Source organism: Delphinus delphis, chromosome 1 (assembly GCF_949987515.2).
Source record: "Delphinus delphis chromosome 1, mDelDel1.2, whole genome shotgun sequence".
Classification (NCBI taxonomy): Eukaryota; Metazoa; Chordata; class Mammalia; order Artiodactyla; family Delphinidae; genus Delphinus; species Delphinus delphis.
In genome coordinates, this window is record NC_082683.1 from 11,605,526 (window position 1) to 11,619,463 (window position 13,938).

The 13,938-nt window shown below is 46.6% G+C and overlaps 1 protein-coding gene across 1 annotated transcript in view; it reads left to right on the forward strand.

Annotated features, from left to right (window-relative positions):
* The window catches only part of FHAD1 (forkhead associated phosphopeptide binding domain 1), a 131,332-nt gene that overhangs the window by 56,046 nt on the left and 61,348 nt on the right, over positions 1-13,938 (forward strand). The window contains exons 6-9 of the mRNA XM_060012343.1: positions 3,467-3,590; positions 7,222-7,352; positions 9,636-9,725; positions 10,753-10,857. Of these exons, the coding sequence (XP_059868326.1) occupies positions 3,467-3,590; positions 7,222-7,352; positions 9,636-9,725; positions 10,753-10,857 (450 nt within the window). The remainder of the gene's footprint in view (positions 1-3,466; positions 3,591-7,221; positions 7,353-9,635; positions 9,726-10,752; positions 10,858-13,938) is intronic.

Sequence of the window (13,938 nt, forward strand, 5' to 3'; positions counted from 1 at the left end):
GTATTATTTAAAGTGGCTGCCGATATCTGGGGGAAAAAAATGGTTTTTTACAAAGAAATTATCTAGAAATAATTACACTGATGCATCATGCTGTTGCCTCCCCTACCACTAGAGCTTCACTTATAACTGAAGGAGAATATTTTATAACAAGGCATATATGAACCAGAGGCTCCACTGGTTTGAACTCAAATCGAGTTTCATCCACTGACATTTTAGTTTCTTAACTATTCTACTACCTGCAGAGCATTCCACCAGAAGTGTAAGCCACATGGCAGGTTGATTTATTGTTCTGATTACTTTACGTGTTTTCCTTGGTCCCCGAAGGTGTGTGCATAATGATTTGCTCTCAAAAATCTTCGATCCGCAACAATATCACTAGAAAATTCTTACCTCCGTGTGCTCTTATATGCCTGTGCTAATTAGAAGCCAAATTATTATCTTGAAACAATCACTCCTCCTAGCACTATTAACTTTCTTATGATTCAGTGCCCATTTTATTACACAGCTTAACCGACATTAAACATCTTGGAATTTATGCCAATTACAAACAATATGGATATTTATTTTGGTAGTAAAAGTATCAAAGAGGTTTGAAGACTCTTTGGAGTTTTCCAGCAATCCGAAATCCTAAAACTCTGACGCTTAGATTGAAATATTTTAAATCTGTCAAAAGCACTGGAGTCTTAGAGGGGAACGTATGTTTTCCCTTCTGGAAGTTTGTCTCTGTGTGTTCTATCTCTGGTATCATGTAAATAAAAGCATTACGCTGAGAAGAGCTTACAAACACTTTCAGTGTTCCAAGGACCTTTTATGGAAAAGTTGTATTTCCCCCAAATTTCACATTCCCCCCCAATGTGAAAGAATTTTTTTACTCAAAGTTTCCAAAGCACAAATATACAAAAGTATAGCCTTGGGGAGAGCGAGGGGCAGAGTGGCCTGTGTCCCCACAACTTCTAGCATAGACCGCCCCCCAGTAATGTCTCAGGTGCCCCAGGGAAAAAGTGAGTGTAACTGCCCCAAATGTCATCGACTCTGAACCATGATGGTGCATGAAACGAGTCAGAAAACTTGTGAGACCTTGACGCTTCTGTTAATTCTACCAGAGTAATAATGACAAGATTTCCAAGGACACAAACCAAGACCAAAGGCTGTGAGCGCCATCTGGTGGCCATGTCACCACGCCCGAACCCCATTACCTGGGCATGCCCACTCCCTCCCCCCAATCTTTTTTTTTTTAATGTGATGCCCGCAACCTGGTCTGATGGTAAACAGGAAAATACCTGTATTTCTTCTTTTGGAGGGATTATTTTTATTTAAGATACTGAGTCTCTATTTACTCTTATAACAGTTATTTTTAATTTAATGCACATTTTTAAGTTTAAAAAGGGAGCTGCTTCTATGAAAAATGCTAAGAAATTATAGTGGGGCTAGCCAAGAGACATGGGAAAAATAGTGAAAGTGGTATATGAATGACTGAAGTTTAGGAACTCTCTTAGGGTGGGGTTGCCAGATAAAGTAAGGACACCCAGTTAAGTTTGAATTTTAGAATTTCGTTTTAGTGTGTGTCCCAAATATTGCATGGGATACACTTGCACTAAAATATTATTCATTATCTGAAATCCTATTTTAAGTGAACATCCTTTTTACCTCCCCTAAATCTGACAAACTTACCTTAGGAGAACAGAATTGCACCCAGGACTTCCCTGGTAGCGCAGTGGTTAGGAATCTGCCTGCCAGTGCAGGGGACATGGGCTCGAGCCCTGGTCCAGGAAGATCCCACATGCCGCGGAGCAACTAAGCCCGTGCGCCACAATTACTGAGCCCTCGTGCCACAACTACTGAAGCCCGTGCGCCTAGAGCCCATGCTCTGCAACAGGAGAAGGCACTGCAGTGAGAAGCCTGTGCACCGCAACAAAGACCCAATGCAGCCAAAAATAAATAAATAAAATAAATAAATTTATTTTTTAAAAAAAGAAAAGAAATTGCACCCTTCTCCTTGTCACTTCCATTTTGATATCAAAACAAGCTAGCTCTTGTCCTGTCTACGGATTGCGTGGCATTTATGCCCCAATAAACGTGTCCCTGTGCGAGTACTGAGGCCTGACATCTGAAAAATCACAGGACAAAGGCCCACCGTGCACCCTGAGGTGGGAAAGGCCTGGCCACTCAAAACAAACAGTCTGGCCGCATCAGACCGAGAGGGAGGGGGTTCCGGGCCCAGGTCTCTTTCCCGGCCTCTCGGGTACCTGCTGTGAGGAGGCCAAGGCCTGGCAGCTACTTTCGGGCTCTTACCAACGTTGCCTTTGATGGAGAGCTTCCGCGCCCCGCGTGTAGACCTAGACCCCTGGAGGGGGGCCCGCCCTCGAGGGGGCTCTGAGCCATGGACTTAGAGGGTGCTCCCAGCAGCCTTAGATAGAGCCGGCCTGTGGTCCTGTATTTCCTCTTAATAACAACCACACTGGTGTTTAAGTGAGCCTGGCAAGGCTTACAGATGCACACATAAAGGTTACCAACCACCTTCCCCAGAGCCAGACGAGGGAAGCAGAAGCTAAAACACCCCGTGGGTAGTCAGAGGAGAGGACTGTCCCGGCTCATCCCCCTGCGCCGTGTGCCAGGCATGATCTGAGCACTCGTACACATGCTAACTTATTAAAATACTTCTAACAATCCTATCAGGTTGGGACTACCATCACCCCATGTACAGACTGAAAGAAAGGAAACAGAATATGGTGTCCTCCTTGTGTTCACAAAGCCCGTAAGTGGCAGAGACAGGACTTGAAGGCCACAGTCCGGCTCCCGAGCCCATGCCACACTTTACAGCCTCCGACTTCTCATGCTCATTCCTAGAGCCACCTGGGAAGGAGGAACCAGGCAACTAAAGACTGGGTTTGAATCACACTCCCCCTCTGACCAGCGCGTGATCCCGCGCAAGGGACCTCGCCTCTCTGAGTCTCAACCTGCTCCCTTGCGAAATGGGAACATTAATGGGAACATCAGCCTTCAGCAACGCTGTGAGGAGTATCAGGGTAGCATGTGTGAATGGGCTTTGTAAACGCTGGCGTGTTCTGTGAGGTATAAACTGTCCACTGTTATCATCAGAGGGCGTTCAGTTTATAACCTGCTCCCGCCTCTTGAACTTTGCTGTGCACCCCGTCAGTGCTGGTTGATCTGGTACCAACAGCTGGTCTATTTACGGTTGACAATCCCCAGGTCACAGGAAGACAGCGGCACCTGAGCCCCCGGGTGGCCACGGAGATAAGGTTCGCGTCTCGATGACCTATGACACGGTGGTCACTGAAGGAACAGGCCCCCTCCCGCCCCTTCCACTAGTTACAACTGAAAAGCTTGGTTTCCCCGACACCCCGACCCAAGATCAGCCCGACTCTTTGCCCAACGCTGGAGAAGTACCAGCATGTCCTGCAGGCCTGGCTGGCCCCCTCTGACCGTGTGTTGCCTCCTTCCACAGATCAGTGCCCTACAGCAAGGCTACAGCCAGGTACTGTGCCAGACCCTGTCTGAGAGAAACTTAGAAATCACATCCCTGAAGAACGAGGCCGAGAACTTAAGGAGGGAGACCGCCATCACATCAGGTGAGGCCCTTCTGCCTTCGGGCCCCAGGGCTTCCGCCCTCCCCCTGCAGACATCACCAGTCAACCACCACACCTGTGCCCGTGACCCGGGTGCAGCCTCAGGGATCAGAGTTCTCCCCCAGTGGAGGTTTCTTGCCACCCAGTCCCGAGGGCAGGGCCTGATAAATATTTGAGAGAACGTTATCTCTTGGCTACAAGGTCTCCTGAACACTGGCCCCACCAGGGAGAACACAGGTCGCCTTGTGGCTTGGGTGGTTCCACAAACCAGCCTGAGTACCAAGCAGAGCGTGGACAAAATGGGGTCACTCTTTTAAGGCACCCTTTGTCTCAGCCATTTCAGCCGAGTGCACTTGGGCCCAAGTGAAAACATTTTCTAATTTTAGCAGAGGTGGTTCCCTGACAAAGGGCTTGGGTGGGGAGAGGGGCAGCCAACGCACAGCTGTGGCTGAGCTTTGATTCCCTGGATTCTTTCATTCCTTCAACATGTTTATTGAGCACCTACTAGATATCAGGCCCCGTTCCAGGCTCTGGGGAGGGAGAGCCAAGCAAGACAGTCAGATTCCTGTACTCACAGACTTGGGAGGGGGTGACAGACAATAAAAGTAAGCGGATGAATAAACAAGCCCACTTCAGAGAGCAGCGGTGCTGTGGAGAAAATAAACTGTGTGTCGTGGTGGCCAGTGCTTCAAGGGGGGAGGCCAAGGGAGAACAGCTTAGTGGGTGTGCAACCATGGAACTCAGGTGGGGCTTGAACCCGTGGGCTGGGACTCGAACCCAGTCAGAACCCACTATCTTTTAATCGAGATCTCACATCTGGTTTCGGGACTTAATAAAGCTCAGGTTCTTTATGTCTCATGGCAGAAAGAATTCAGTGAGAGACAAAGTAAGAAGTGAATTTATTTAGAGAGAAGCACTCCACAGACAGAGCGTGGGCCATCTCAGAAGGCTAGAGGCCCCCAAATGTGGGGCGGTTAGTTTCTATGGGCTGGGTTATTTCATAGGGTAATGAGTGGGAGGATTATGAGAACTCTAATATTTTAGGGAAGGGGCGGGGATTTCCAGGAATTGGGCCACCGCCCACTTTTTTTTTTTTTTTTTTTTTTTTTTTTTTGTGGCCTGTCCCGTTGCAGAGCACAGGCTCCGGACGCGCAGGCTCAGCGGCCATGGCTCACAGGCCCAGCCGCTCCGCGGCATGTGGGATCTTCCAGGACCGGGGCACGAACCCGTGTCCCCTGCATCTGCAGGCGGACTCTCAACCACTGCGCCACCAGGGAAGCCCCACCACCCACTTTTTGACCTTTGTGGTCAGCCTCGGAACTGTCCTAGTGCTGGTGGGTGTGTCATTTCGTTAATGTATTACAAAGAGCCTGTAATGAGGCTCGAGTTCCACTGGAAGTCGAACCTTACTCCCCCTTGGACTTAGCTGATTCTAACCAGTTTAGGTTGTATCCTCAATGGCTACGTCCTTCTTTTAGAGCGGACCTGTTTCCGGTGGGCAAGGACAAACCAAGGGCAAGTGACGCTGCATGGAGTGCACAAGGGATTGTGGGGCTGGGCAGGGTCGGGGGGTCTGGGTTTTTATTCTAAGGGTGTTGGGAATCCAGTGGAGTTTTTAATCCAGTGGAGTTTTTTAAGCAGAAACTAACATGTCTAGAGACCTGAAGAAGATGGGACCACTCACATACGAGGGGAGGGAGAGAAGCAGGTGACAGGGAGGAGGCAGTGAGCCTCGGGGGGGCACATCACTCTTAAAGCAGCCAGCGCGTGGCAGGAAACATACCCACAGCTGTAAAAGCCAGGCACAGCGCTGAGTCGCACGTGAATCACCATCTCTATGAATCTGCGCTTTTCTTCTGCCTCACTCTGCAACTTAATCACCCCCCCACCCCCTGCTGCCCCCAGGTCTCTGCTTATGCTCCACCCTAACTTGGGATGTCCTCAGATATTTTCTGAGCACCTCCCCCAGGCTAGGTGCTGTTCTGGGCACCAGGAATGTTAAGGATGAACTCGCTGGTCCTCACCTTCCTCCCGTATGGCGGCCAGTCAAACCTCATCCAAGCATCAAGCCTGTCTCAGATCCCACTTTCTCCAATCAGGGAGTCGGGACAGACCTGGGTTGGGATAACGCTTGAGATAAGCTGGACCCACTCAAAGTGTGGCAAGCCCCAGAGGGATTTCCAAGTAACTTAACTGTGTCCTGGAGGCAAAGCTCATTTTTAAAATGAAATTCTGGAGCATTTTGTTCTTTATTTCATATACATTCTTGATTGACACCTACCAATGAAACTGGGCCTAATGTTCTTGCAAGAAAAGAACCGTATGAGATAACCCAATACCACTGCATTTACGCACCCTTCTTCCCACTTTTATTCAAAATGATACTACAATGCAAGAGGGAAGAGATATGGGGATATATGTATATGCATAACTGATTCACTTTGTTATAAAGCAGAAAGTAACACACCCTTGTAAAGCAATTATACTCCAATAAAGATGTTTAAAAAAATGATACTACAGTAATAGAGTAGTTATCTATTGCTGCATAGCAAGTTACCCCAAAATGTAATGGATAAAACCTCAACCAATATTTATTATCTCACCCAGTTTCTGTAGTTCAGGAATCTGACGGGGGGGTGACTTTGAGTTCTCATGAGTTGCAGTCAAGATGTCGGCGGGGGCATCAGTCATGTCATCTAAAGCCTCGGGGGGAGCCAGAGGATCCCCCTTCAGAATGGCTGCTCGTGTGGCTTTTGGCTGGAGGCCTTAGTCCCTCAGCACACATGCTTCTCTCTAGGGCTGCTTGAGTGTCCTCACAACACGGCAGTTGGCTTCCCCCAGAGTGAGTGATTCAAGGGAGAGCAAAGAGGAGGCCACAGTGTCTTTTATGACCCAGCCTGGGAGGAAACATTCCGTCATTTCCACAGTATCGTATTGGTTACCCATGTCAGCCCCATTCAGGGTGGGAGGGGCTACACAGGGCATGAATCCCAGGCGGCAGGGATCGTTGGGGCCATTTTGGAAGCTGGCTGCCGAGAAGAATAATAGGCGCCCTGTAACCAACATAATTCAGCCACTTGGTGTTCTTGGGACATATACCGTTTCATTTGACCCTTACAATAACTCTGTGTGGGACAGACAGTGGGAGGTGAAAGAGCTTGTCCAAGACCACCAAGCTAATAAGTGGTAGAGGGGGGTCCAACCAACCACCCCATCAATAGTGTCCAGCAGTGCCCTCTGCCACAAGCCCGTCTCCTGGCCTCTGGGGAAGAATTCCTGGACCTTCCCTGTGCTGCAGCTTTGTTCCCCAGGCCCATGGTGTGGCCTCTCCTCCTGGCTTCGCCTGGCCTGTGCCCACAAGGGGCCCCCAAAGCCTTCTCCTCTCGCTGGTGCTGACTGCCCCTCATTCTCACTGAAGCCTCAAACCATGTTCCGTGGACCTTGCTCTCATTCCCATTCCTGCTCTGGGACCCTTGGAAAAAGCCTCCCCAGTTCTAGGCGGGCACCGGTGGTGGCCCGGGCTTGGAAGGTCTTGTCCGAACGTTGGCTGACAGCCATGGTGTTGCCAATAATCCTTCCTGCCTCTTTGACCTCCATGAGTTTTTTGTTTTGGTTTGGTTTGGTTTTTTTACAGAGATGGTGTCATCTTTGCAAAGAGATGTGTTAGTAAAGGATGATCAAGTTCAACAACTAAAACAGGAGGTGAATCAACTAAAGAGTGAGAACAAAGAAAAGGATCACCAGCTCCAAGCCCTCAGCTCCAGAGTGAGTGTCGGGTCATCAGCAAATTGTAGCTGCGAAAAGCAGACACAGTGGAGTCACATGACACACGGTGGTGAGATGAGGCCAGTGCCCAGGGGCACAGGGAGGGTAGCTGCTGGGCAGGTGGTCAACTTCTCTGCAGCTTTTCAAAGTACAGCGTGTATGTGGCTCAGAATAAGCATAATATATATTCAAATCCAGCAAACATTTTCTAACCCCTATTATAAATTAGTTTGTTTACTCCCAGCAACAAACACACTTACTAGCATATACTGCCATTGCAAAGTTTAATATTAAACAGAATACAATCTCTCTGTGAGCAAGGATGACCACACGGCTGCATCATGGTCCCAGCACCACTGGTTCTCATAATTGCCTTCAAAGCAGAATGTTTGAAGATCCAGGTGCAAACACGCAGACTCTCATTTCTTCCTTAGACTTTAGTGTGTAGAATTTCTCTATGGAAAATGAACGTGGTAGGCAAGCAAAGAGATTTTTACATGTAACTTTGACTATTTGCAAATCTTGCCTTCAATGCTAACTTCAGAATCCTGGCTCTATAGGGTAAGATTTCTCAGTATTTGTATGATGTGTCTGTTTCTGTGAGTCAAGGTAAAACCTCAAAGCTTTCATCTCAGGTGGCAACTCAGAGATTCCCAGCGGCTACCCGATAGCTAGGTCTGCATGGGGGTGGGGTGAGAACAGATCTTGAGGTTCCAAGGAAAAGGCACAATAAGTAATACCTGGTATGTAGTACCACACCCAGTTTGGAGCTGGTGAAAGGCACTGCATGAGTTTTGGGATCAGACAGACCAGGGTCCAATCCCAGAGCTTTCTTTGATTGTAACTTATTTGGCCTCCATTTCCCCATCTGTGAAATGGGGATGACAAAATCGTTTTCTGAGAAGTGGGAGGCTGGTTTTAGTTGTGCTTCTCTGCCTCTGCCCCAGGTCAGCTGCCTGGCCAAGCCCTCTGCATTCGTTTCTCCCAAGCAGAGTGTCTTCCCAGGCATGTGCTATAGCTGTTTTATGTGGTGTGTGTGTGTGTGTGTGTGTGTGTGTGTGTGTGTGTGTGTGTGTGTGTGTGTGTGTGTGTGTGTGTGTGTGTGTGTGTTGGGGACGGGAAGGGGATGCAGAGCTGATGCTAAGTAGAGGGAATACGCAAAGACAGCACCTGCTTGGCTCTTCTGCCTCCAGAAGTGCATTTGGGTGATTTATGTCCCCGTTTCCCCTTCCTCGTTGACCTTGGAATGAGGTCCCTTCTCCTCTAGCCTGTGCCGGCCAATAGCACAAGGGCTCGTCACCACCAAGGGTACTGCTCTCGTGAACATTTGAGATGCCTTTTTTTTTTTTAATGACATACATCATGTGTGTTAATTTTAGAAAAATAAGTAGATGACATTGAAAAGAAAAAATAAAAAGAGAGGAGAGGAAATGCTACCTTGAGAAATCAGTGTTAATATTTTCATGTATGTTCTTCCAGTCTTGTTTCTATATATTGCCTAGAAATCAATCAATCATTTTATAGTGAATTTATACAATTTTTTAAATTTTTAAATACTATTTTCCCATGCTAATAAATCAACGCTCTTATCATTGGTCTTAAAAGCTACATACTTTCTCCTGGATGTACCCAGTGTTATAAAGTGGTCTGCTGTTATGAACAACACTTGGGTTGTTTCCTCTTTTTTTCCTTCCACTGTTACTGACAATTCTGTGAAGAGCATCCTTGAAACTACAGATTTACTTCTTTCTCCAGCCGTTGTCCTTAAGGTACATTCCTCAAGTGGGAATTGCTGGGTCAATAGAAGGCACACATCCATCCTTATGCCCCTAATGCCTGTTGCCCAGCCACCCGCGGGAAAGACAGCTCCGTTTACCCCTCCACACCAGCGGGGGCAGTTGTGTCTTTGAGATGCAAACTGCACAAAAGCCCTAAGAGGGACCCGAGCTCACTGGTTCCGCCCCCTCCACCCTCACCGGTCACAGAGTGAAAACATCCCAATTCCTGCACCCTAAGTACCCAGACTCTACAATGCTGCATTTCCCCTGCGGTGAAGTTTGCTGGTTTTTTGAAGAGGAATTTAGACGCTCTATTTCTCAGAACTCATGAGAGGGGTGAACTGGGAACGACTGCAGGATCCCGAGCTCCCATCACACAAATGGTCTCGCGTCTCAGAATTCAGAGGTGTGATTGGGTTATACAGCAGGAAACACTCCTGGGCGTGAACACAGGGACTTGGGACCCCCAGCCAAGCCCCCGTGGCCTTGTCCTTTTTCTCCACAGTGCTCAGTGCTGAAAGAAGAGTTACAGAAGGAAGATGCCCAGAATGAGCACTGGGAAGCCCAGGAGAAAGAGTTAAAACTCTGCAAAATCGTGCGTTGAACCTCCTCACCCCTAGGTGTCCACTGAAAGCCTAGATTGTGACCTTCAGGGTTTTGGAGGGGTTCCGTGGCCCATTAGCTAGCACAAGCTCTGGGGCTTTCCGGGTGTTTGTCTGTTAATGTAGTCTCATAATTCTTTGATTTGCTAGCCTCAAAGAGATGGGTGAAAAGACCATGGAAAACATACTCTCCCCAGATTTTCTGGGCAGTTGGCTCAAGGCCCCTCATCAGGTTTCCCCTGGGTAAAGGGAAGGGAGGTGGCCACCATATACTGCTAGAAATTCACCGTGGTCCCTACCCCTGGACTTGTGATGCCTAGACTTTCATGATCCACTGTCACAAGTTTCATCACAGCCCTGAGCACTGTTATTAACACAACTCTTCTTTAAGTATTTTTACTTAAATACATTCAATTTTACACCAATTCATGAAAACAAAATAAAAAGCAAATGTATCACTGGCCTTGTATGGAAGGTGAACATAAAAATTAAGACAATGAAAAGATGACCACTAAATGTAAATGTTCACCCCCTGTACCAACCGAACCCTCGTGCACATCACCAGGCATATGTTTTCCATCCGTTGGGAAGGACGGTGCCTGGGACAGGGGCAGGAGACGTGTGCTCTTCTCTAAGTCAGGAGCACACTTCTCTGCCTCAAATGAGAAAAAAGAAAAATTTCATTGTTCTTTTCTTCCAAACTGTGCCCATTGTGTCTTCCAAACAGCCCTTATTTAGATTGAACTCAAAAATATACCCCAAGGAAAGAGATTCTAATGAGTGGATAGGTATCTTGTACTGTTTAATCCAGGATCCATGCTAATCTTCAAAAGAAACTCAAATTTTCCCTCACCCAGCACTTTCATTGCATCCATTGAAAGAAATTCTACTTTGCCTTAAAGATGTAGAATTGGCCCCCAAGGGAAGGAATTAAGCAAATCCCAGACTAGGTTTCTGCCTTAATGAACTGGATGAAATGAGTTATGAAGTTGACTTCCCTGTTGTTGGAACTCTTTTCAGCAAATCCATGACATGGAGAAAGAAATGAAGAAGCTCAGGGAGGAGCTGAAAAGGAGCTGTACCGAGCAGAGCCTGATCTCTAAGACGCTACGGGAAAAGAGCAAGGTATGGCGGGGACAGGTCGGCCTGGCAACCACTCTGGGGCAAGCACTCCACCTGCATCATCTCTGTTCATCCTCACAATGACCCCATGCGGTCTATACTGGTGTTAACCCCACTTTACAGTCGGGAAAACTGAGGCTCACAGAGGTGAAGGAAGTTAACCAAGTTCACTTGCATAAAGTAGTTGCGGCAGAACTTGAATCCAGGACTGCCTGACTCCAAAGCCCCTGTGTGTAACCACTACCCTAGACTGCCTTCAAATCTTAATTGTGAAATTATCTAAGAAAGAATTGATCCATTCAATCAAGTTTGCCAATGATGTTGTTCCAACTTTAAATTCTTATATTGATTTTTTTTCTTTTTGTTCCATCAGTCATTGAGAATGTTTTAAAAATCTCAACATGTTTGTAATTTGTGTGTTTCTTCTTTTAATATTAACGATTTTTGCTTTATATATTTTGAGGCTGTGTTACTAGGTGCATATAAATTTAGAATCCTAATACTTCCTGTAGAACAAAACTTTTGATCGTCGTGAAATGTCCCTTTTCATCTCTAGTAGTGTTTCTCCCTTAACGTCTTCTTTGTCATTTAGCTTCATCACTGGCTTTCTGTTGGTTAGAGTTTTCATAGCATATCTTTTTCATACTTTCTCTGTCAATTTTTGTCTTAAGTTTTAGACATATGCCTTCCAAATAGTGTATCATTTTTACAAAATCCAGTTTGACAATCTTTGACTTTTAGTCCATTTATATTATGTAATTACTCATGTGCTGGGGTTTAAATCTACCTTAATGCTCAGTACCAGTTGTACCATCTGTGCTATATTCCTTTTTCTCTCCTTTCTTGCCTCCTTCTGAGTGGATGGTTTTCTCTCATTTCTCTCATTCCACTTTCTCCCTCTATTAGCTTGGAAATATTTCACTTTTTTACTATTCTTTTAGTAATAGTAAGACAATAGCATTCATCCTTGACTCACACACTAATTAAGTTTTTCACTCTTCTACTATTCTCTTAGTAGTCATCCTAAAGACTACAATACGCATTCTTAACTTACCAAGAGGCAATAGTAGTTGATAATTACGCCCTTCTCCTTGACAGTGCAATGAGTTTCAAACACCTTAACTTCACTTACCTCCTCCAGATTTATAAGCCATTGCTGTCATTTTCTAAACTCCTCTTGATAGTTAAAACCCCAAAAGACATTACTAGTGTTTTTCTATAGTCAGTATCATATCCACACATTACCCTTACTGTTGCTTGTCTTCTTCTGCCTCTCTGATCATCCACCTGGGTTCATTTTTCTTGTGTCTGAAGAATACCCTTTAGTGTTTTCCCTCACTGTGGCTCTGCTGATGACAAATCCTCAGATGTGCCTGTGTGTCTGTCTGGAGATGTATATTTAACCTGCATTCTTAAAACACATTTGACAGCGTGTTGAATTCTACAGTGGCGGTTCTTTTCTTTCAGCACATTGGAGGTAGCATTAGATTGTCACTATTGTCTCGTGGCTCCTATTATCTCCAGTTAGAAGTCATCTGTAAGCCTAACTGTTGTACCTTTGCATAATCTGTCTTTTTCTCCGGTTGCTTTGAAGATTGTCTTTTCCCTTGATTTCCAGAAGTTTTTTCATGGTTTATCTAGGTGTGGATTCATTTTTGTTTACCTCGTCCAGAGTTCGTAGGGGCTTCTTGAAGTCCCTGGCTTGGTGTTTTGCCTTCGTTCAGGTGCTTGGGCTCTGTACCCCATAGGCAGTGGGGAGCTACTAAGGCTTCTGAACAAGGGACTGATGCAATGACATTTGTGGACAGTAATAAGGGTGAAAATGATAGTTAAATTTCTCATGTACTAGGCATTACCCCGAACATTTCATCTCTTCATCTTCACAGCAGTGCTGTGATCTAGAAATCATCCTCCCCATTTTACAGATGAGGAAGTCAAGGCTACTAGTTACTAGTACAGGAACTAACCCAACTGCACAGTCGGTTTTGTCTGACTCTGGGTTCATCTGACTTCAGTTACCCTGGCGTAGCAAACAGCCACATGCTACTGTTTACACTGAAATTAGTCAAAATTAAATAAAATTTTAAATTCAGCTCCTCCGTCACACCAGCCACATTTCGAGTGCTCGATACGCAGATGTGGCTGGTGGCTGCCGTATCAGACAGCACAGCCTCGCTCAGAGTACCTGTATCGTTGCAGAAAGTTCTGTTGGACAGAGCTGCCTTACAGCTGGGTAACTCTCACAGTACCGTTAAGATTGCACTGGAAGACACTAAACTAGAGGCGAGGAGGCCAGTTGTCACAGGCCAGCTTGCATGTGAGAGGGATTGGAGGACAGGCGTGAGACCACCGAGTGTGAGAGAGGGAGCAGGGCGGCCGCTGAAGGTGACTCTGAGGCTTGGGGATGGGAATGGGGGCCGTTCATGGAGAACACAGATAAGGGCAGAGTCCAAGGTTGGACCTGGCTTTTGCAGCATATGAAAAAGGCTGCTGAAATAGAAGTCAGAGCGTGTTTAGACCTGGGAGAAAACTAAGGCCCAGACAGGTTAGATGACTTTTCCAAGGTAACGGAGCTGGGTAGAGGCTCTTCCACTGCACCACACGACTCAGAAGAAAGCTTTTAAGGGCTTTTCTGGGCCTTTTATTACGTCCCTGTGATCCCCCTCTTCAGATCCCTAATAAACAGCCTGTGAATTGGTTTCAGCACAAAATCTTTCCATTTATTTACGAGAGTTTGCCTCATTTCCTGTTAGTGCCAGAGCCCAGGGCTCAGCAGGTGCGTCTAAGAACTGAGCAGCTGCGAGGCCTACAGTGGCCAGCAAAGGGTAGCGTGGAGCATTCCCAAGCCTACCGCGCGTTGACTGTTACCCAGGCAAGGGGGGAAGAGTAGGCCAGCTTCTCCACTTTTAAACGCCTTCCTTTGCAGGCTGCAATTCTTAATAGACATTGCTTTAGCAAGCCTGCAGAGAGGTTTCCACCAGTGAGTGTGCTCAAAGAGGTAACGACAAATAGTTATGATAATAATCCCAATAATAACATTTCCAAGTACCCATCACGAGTTATTAGAATGAGGCTGTGCGGCGG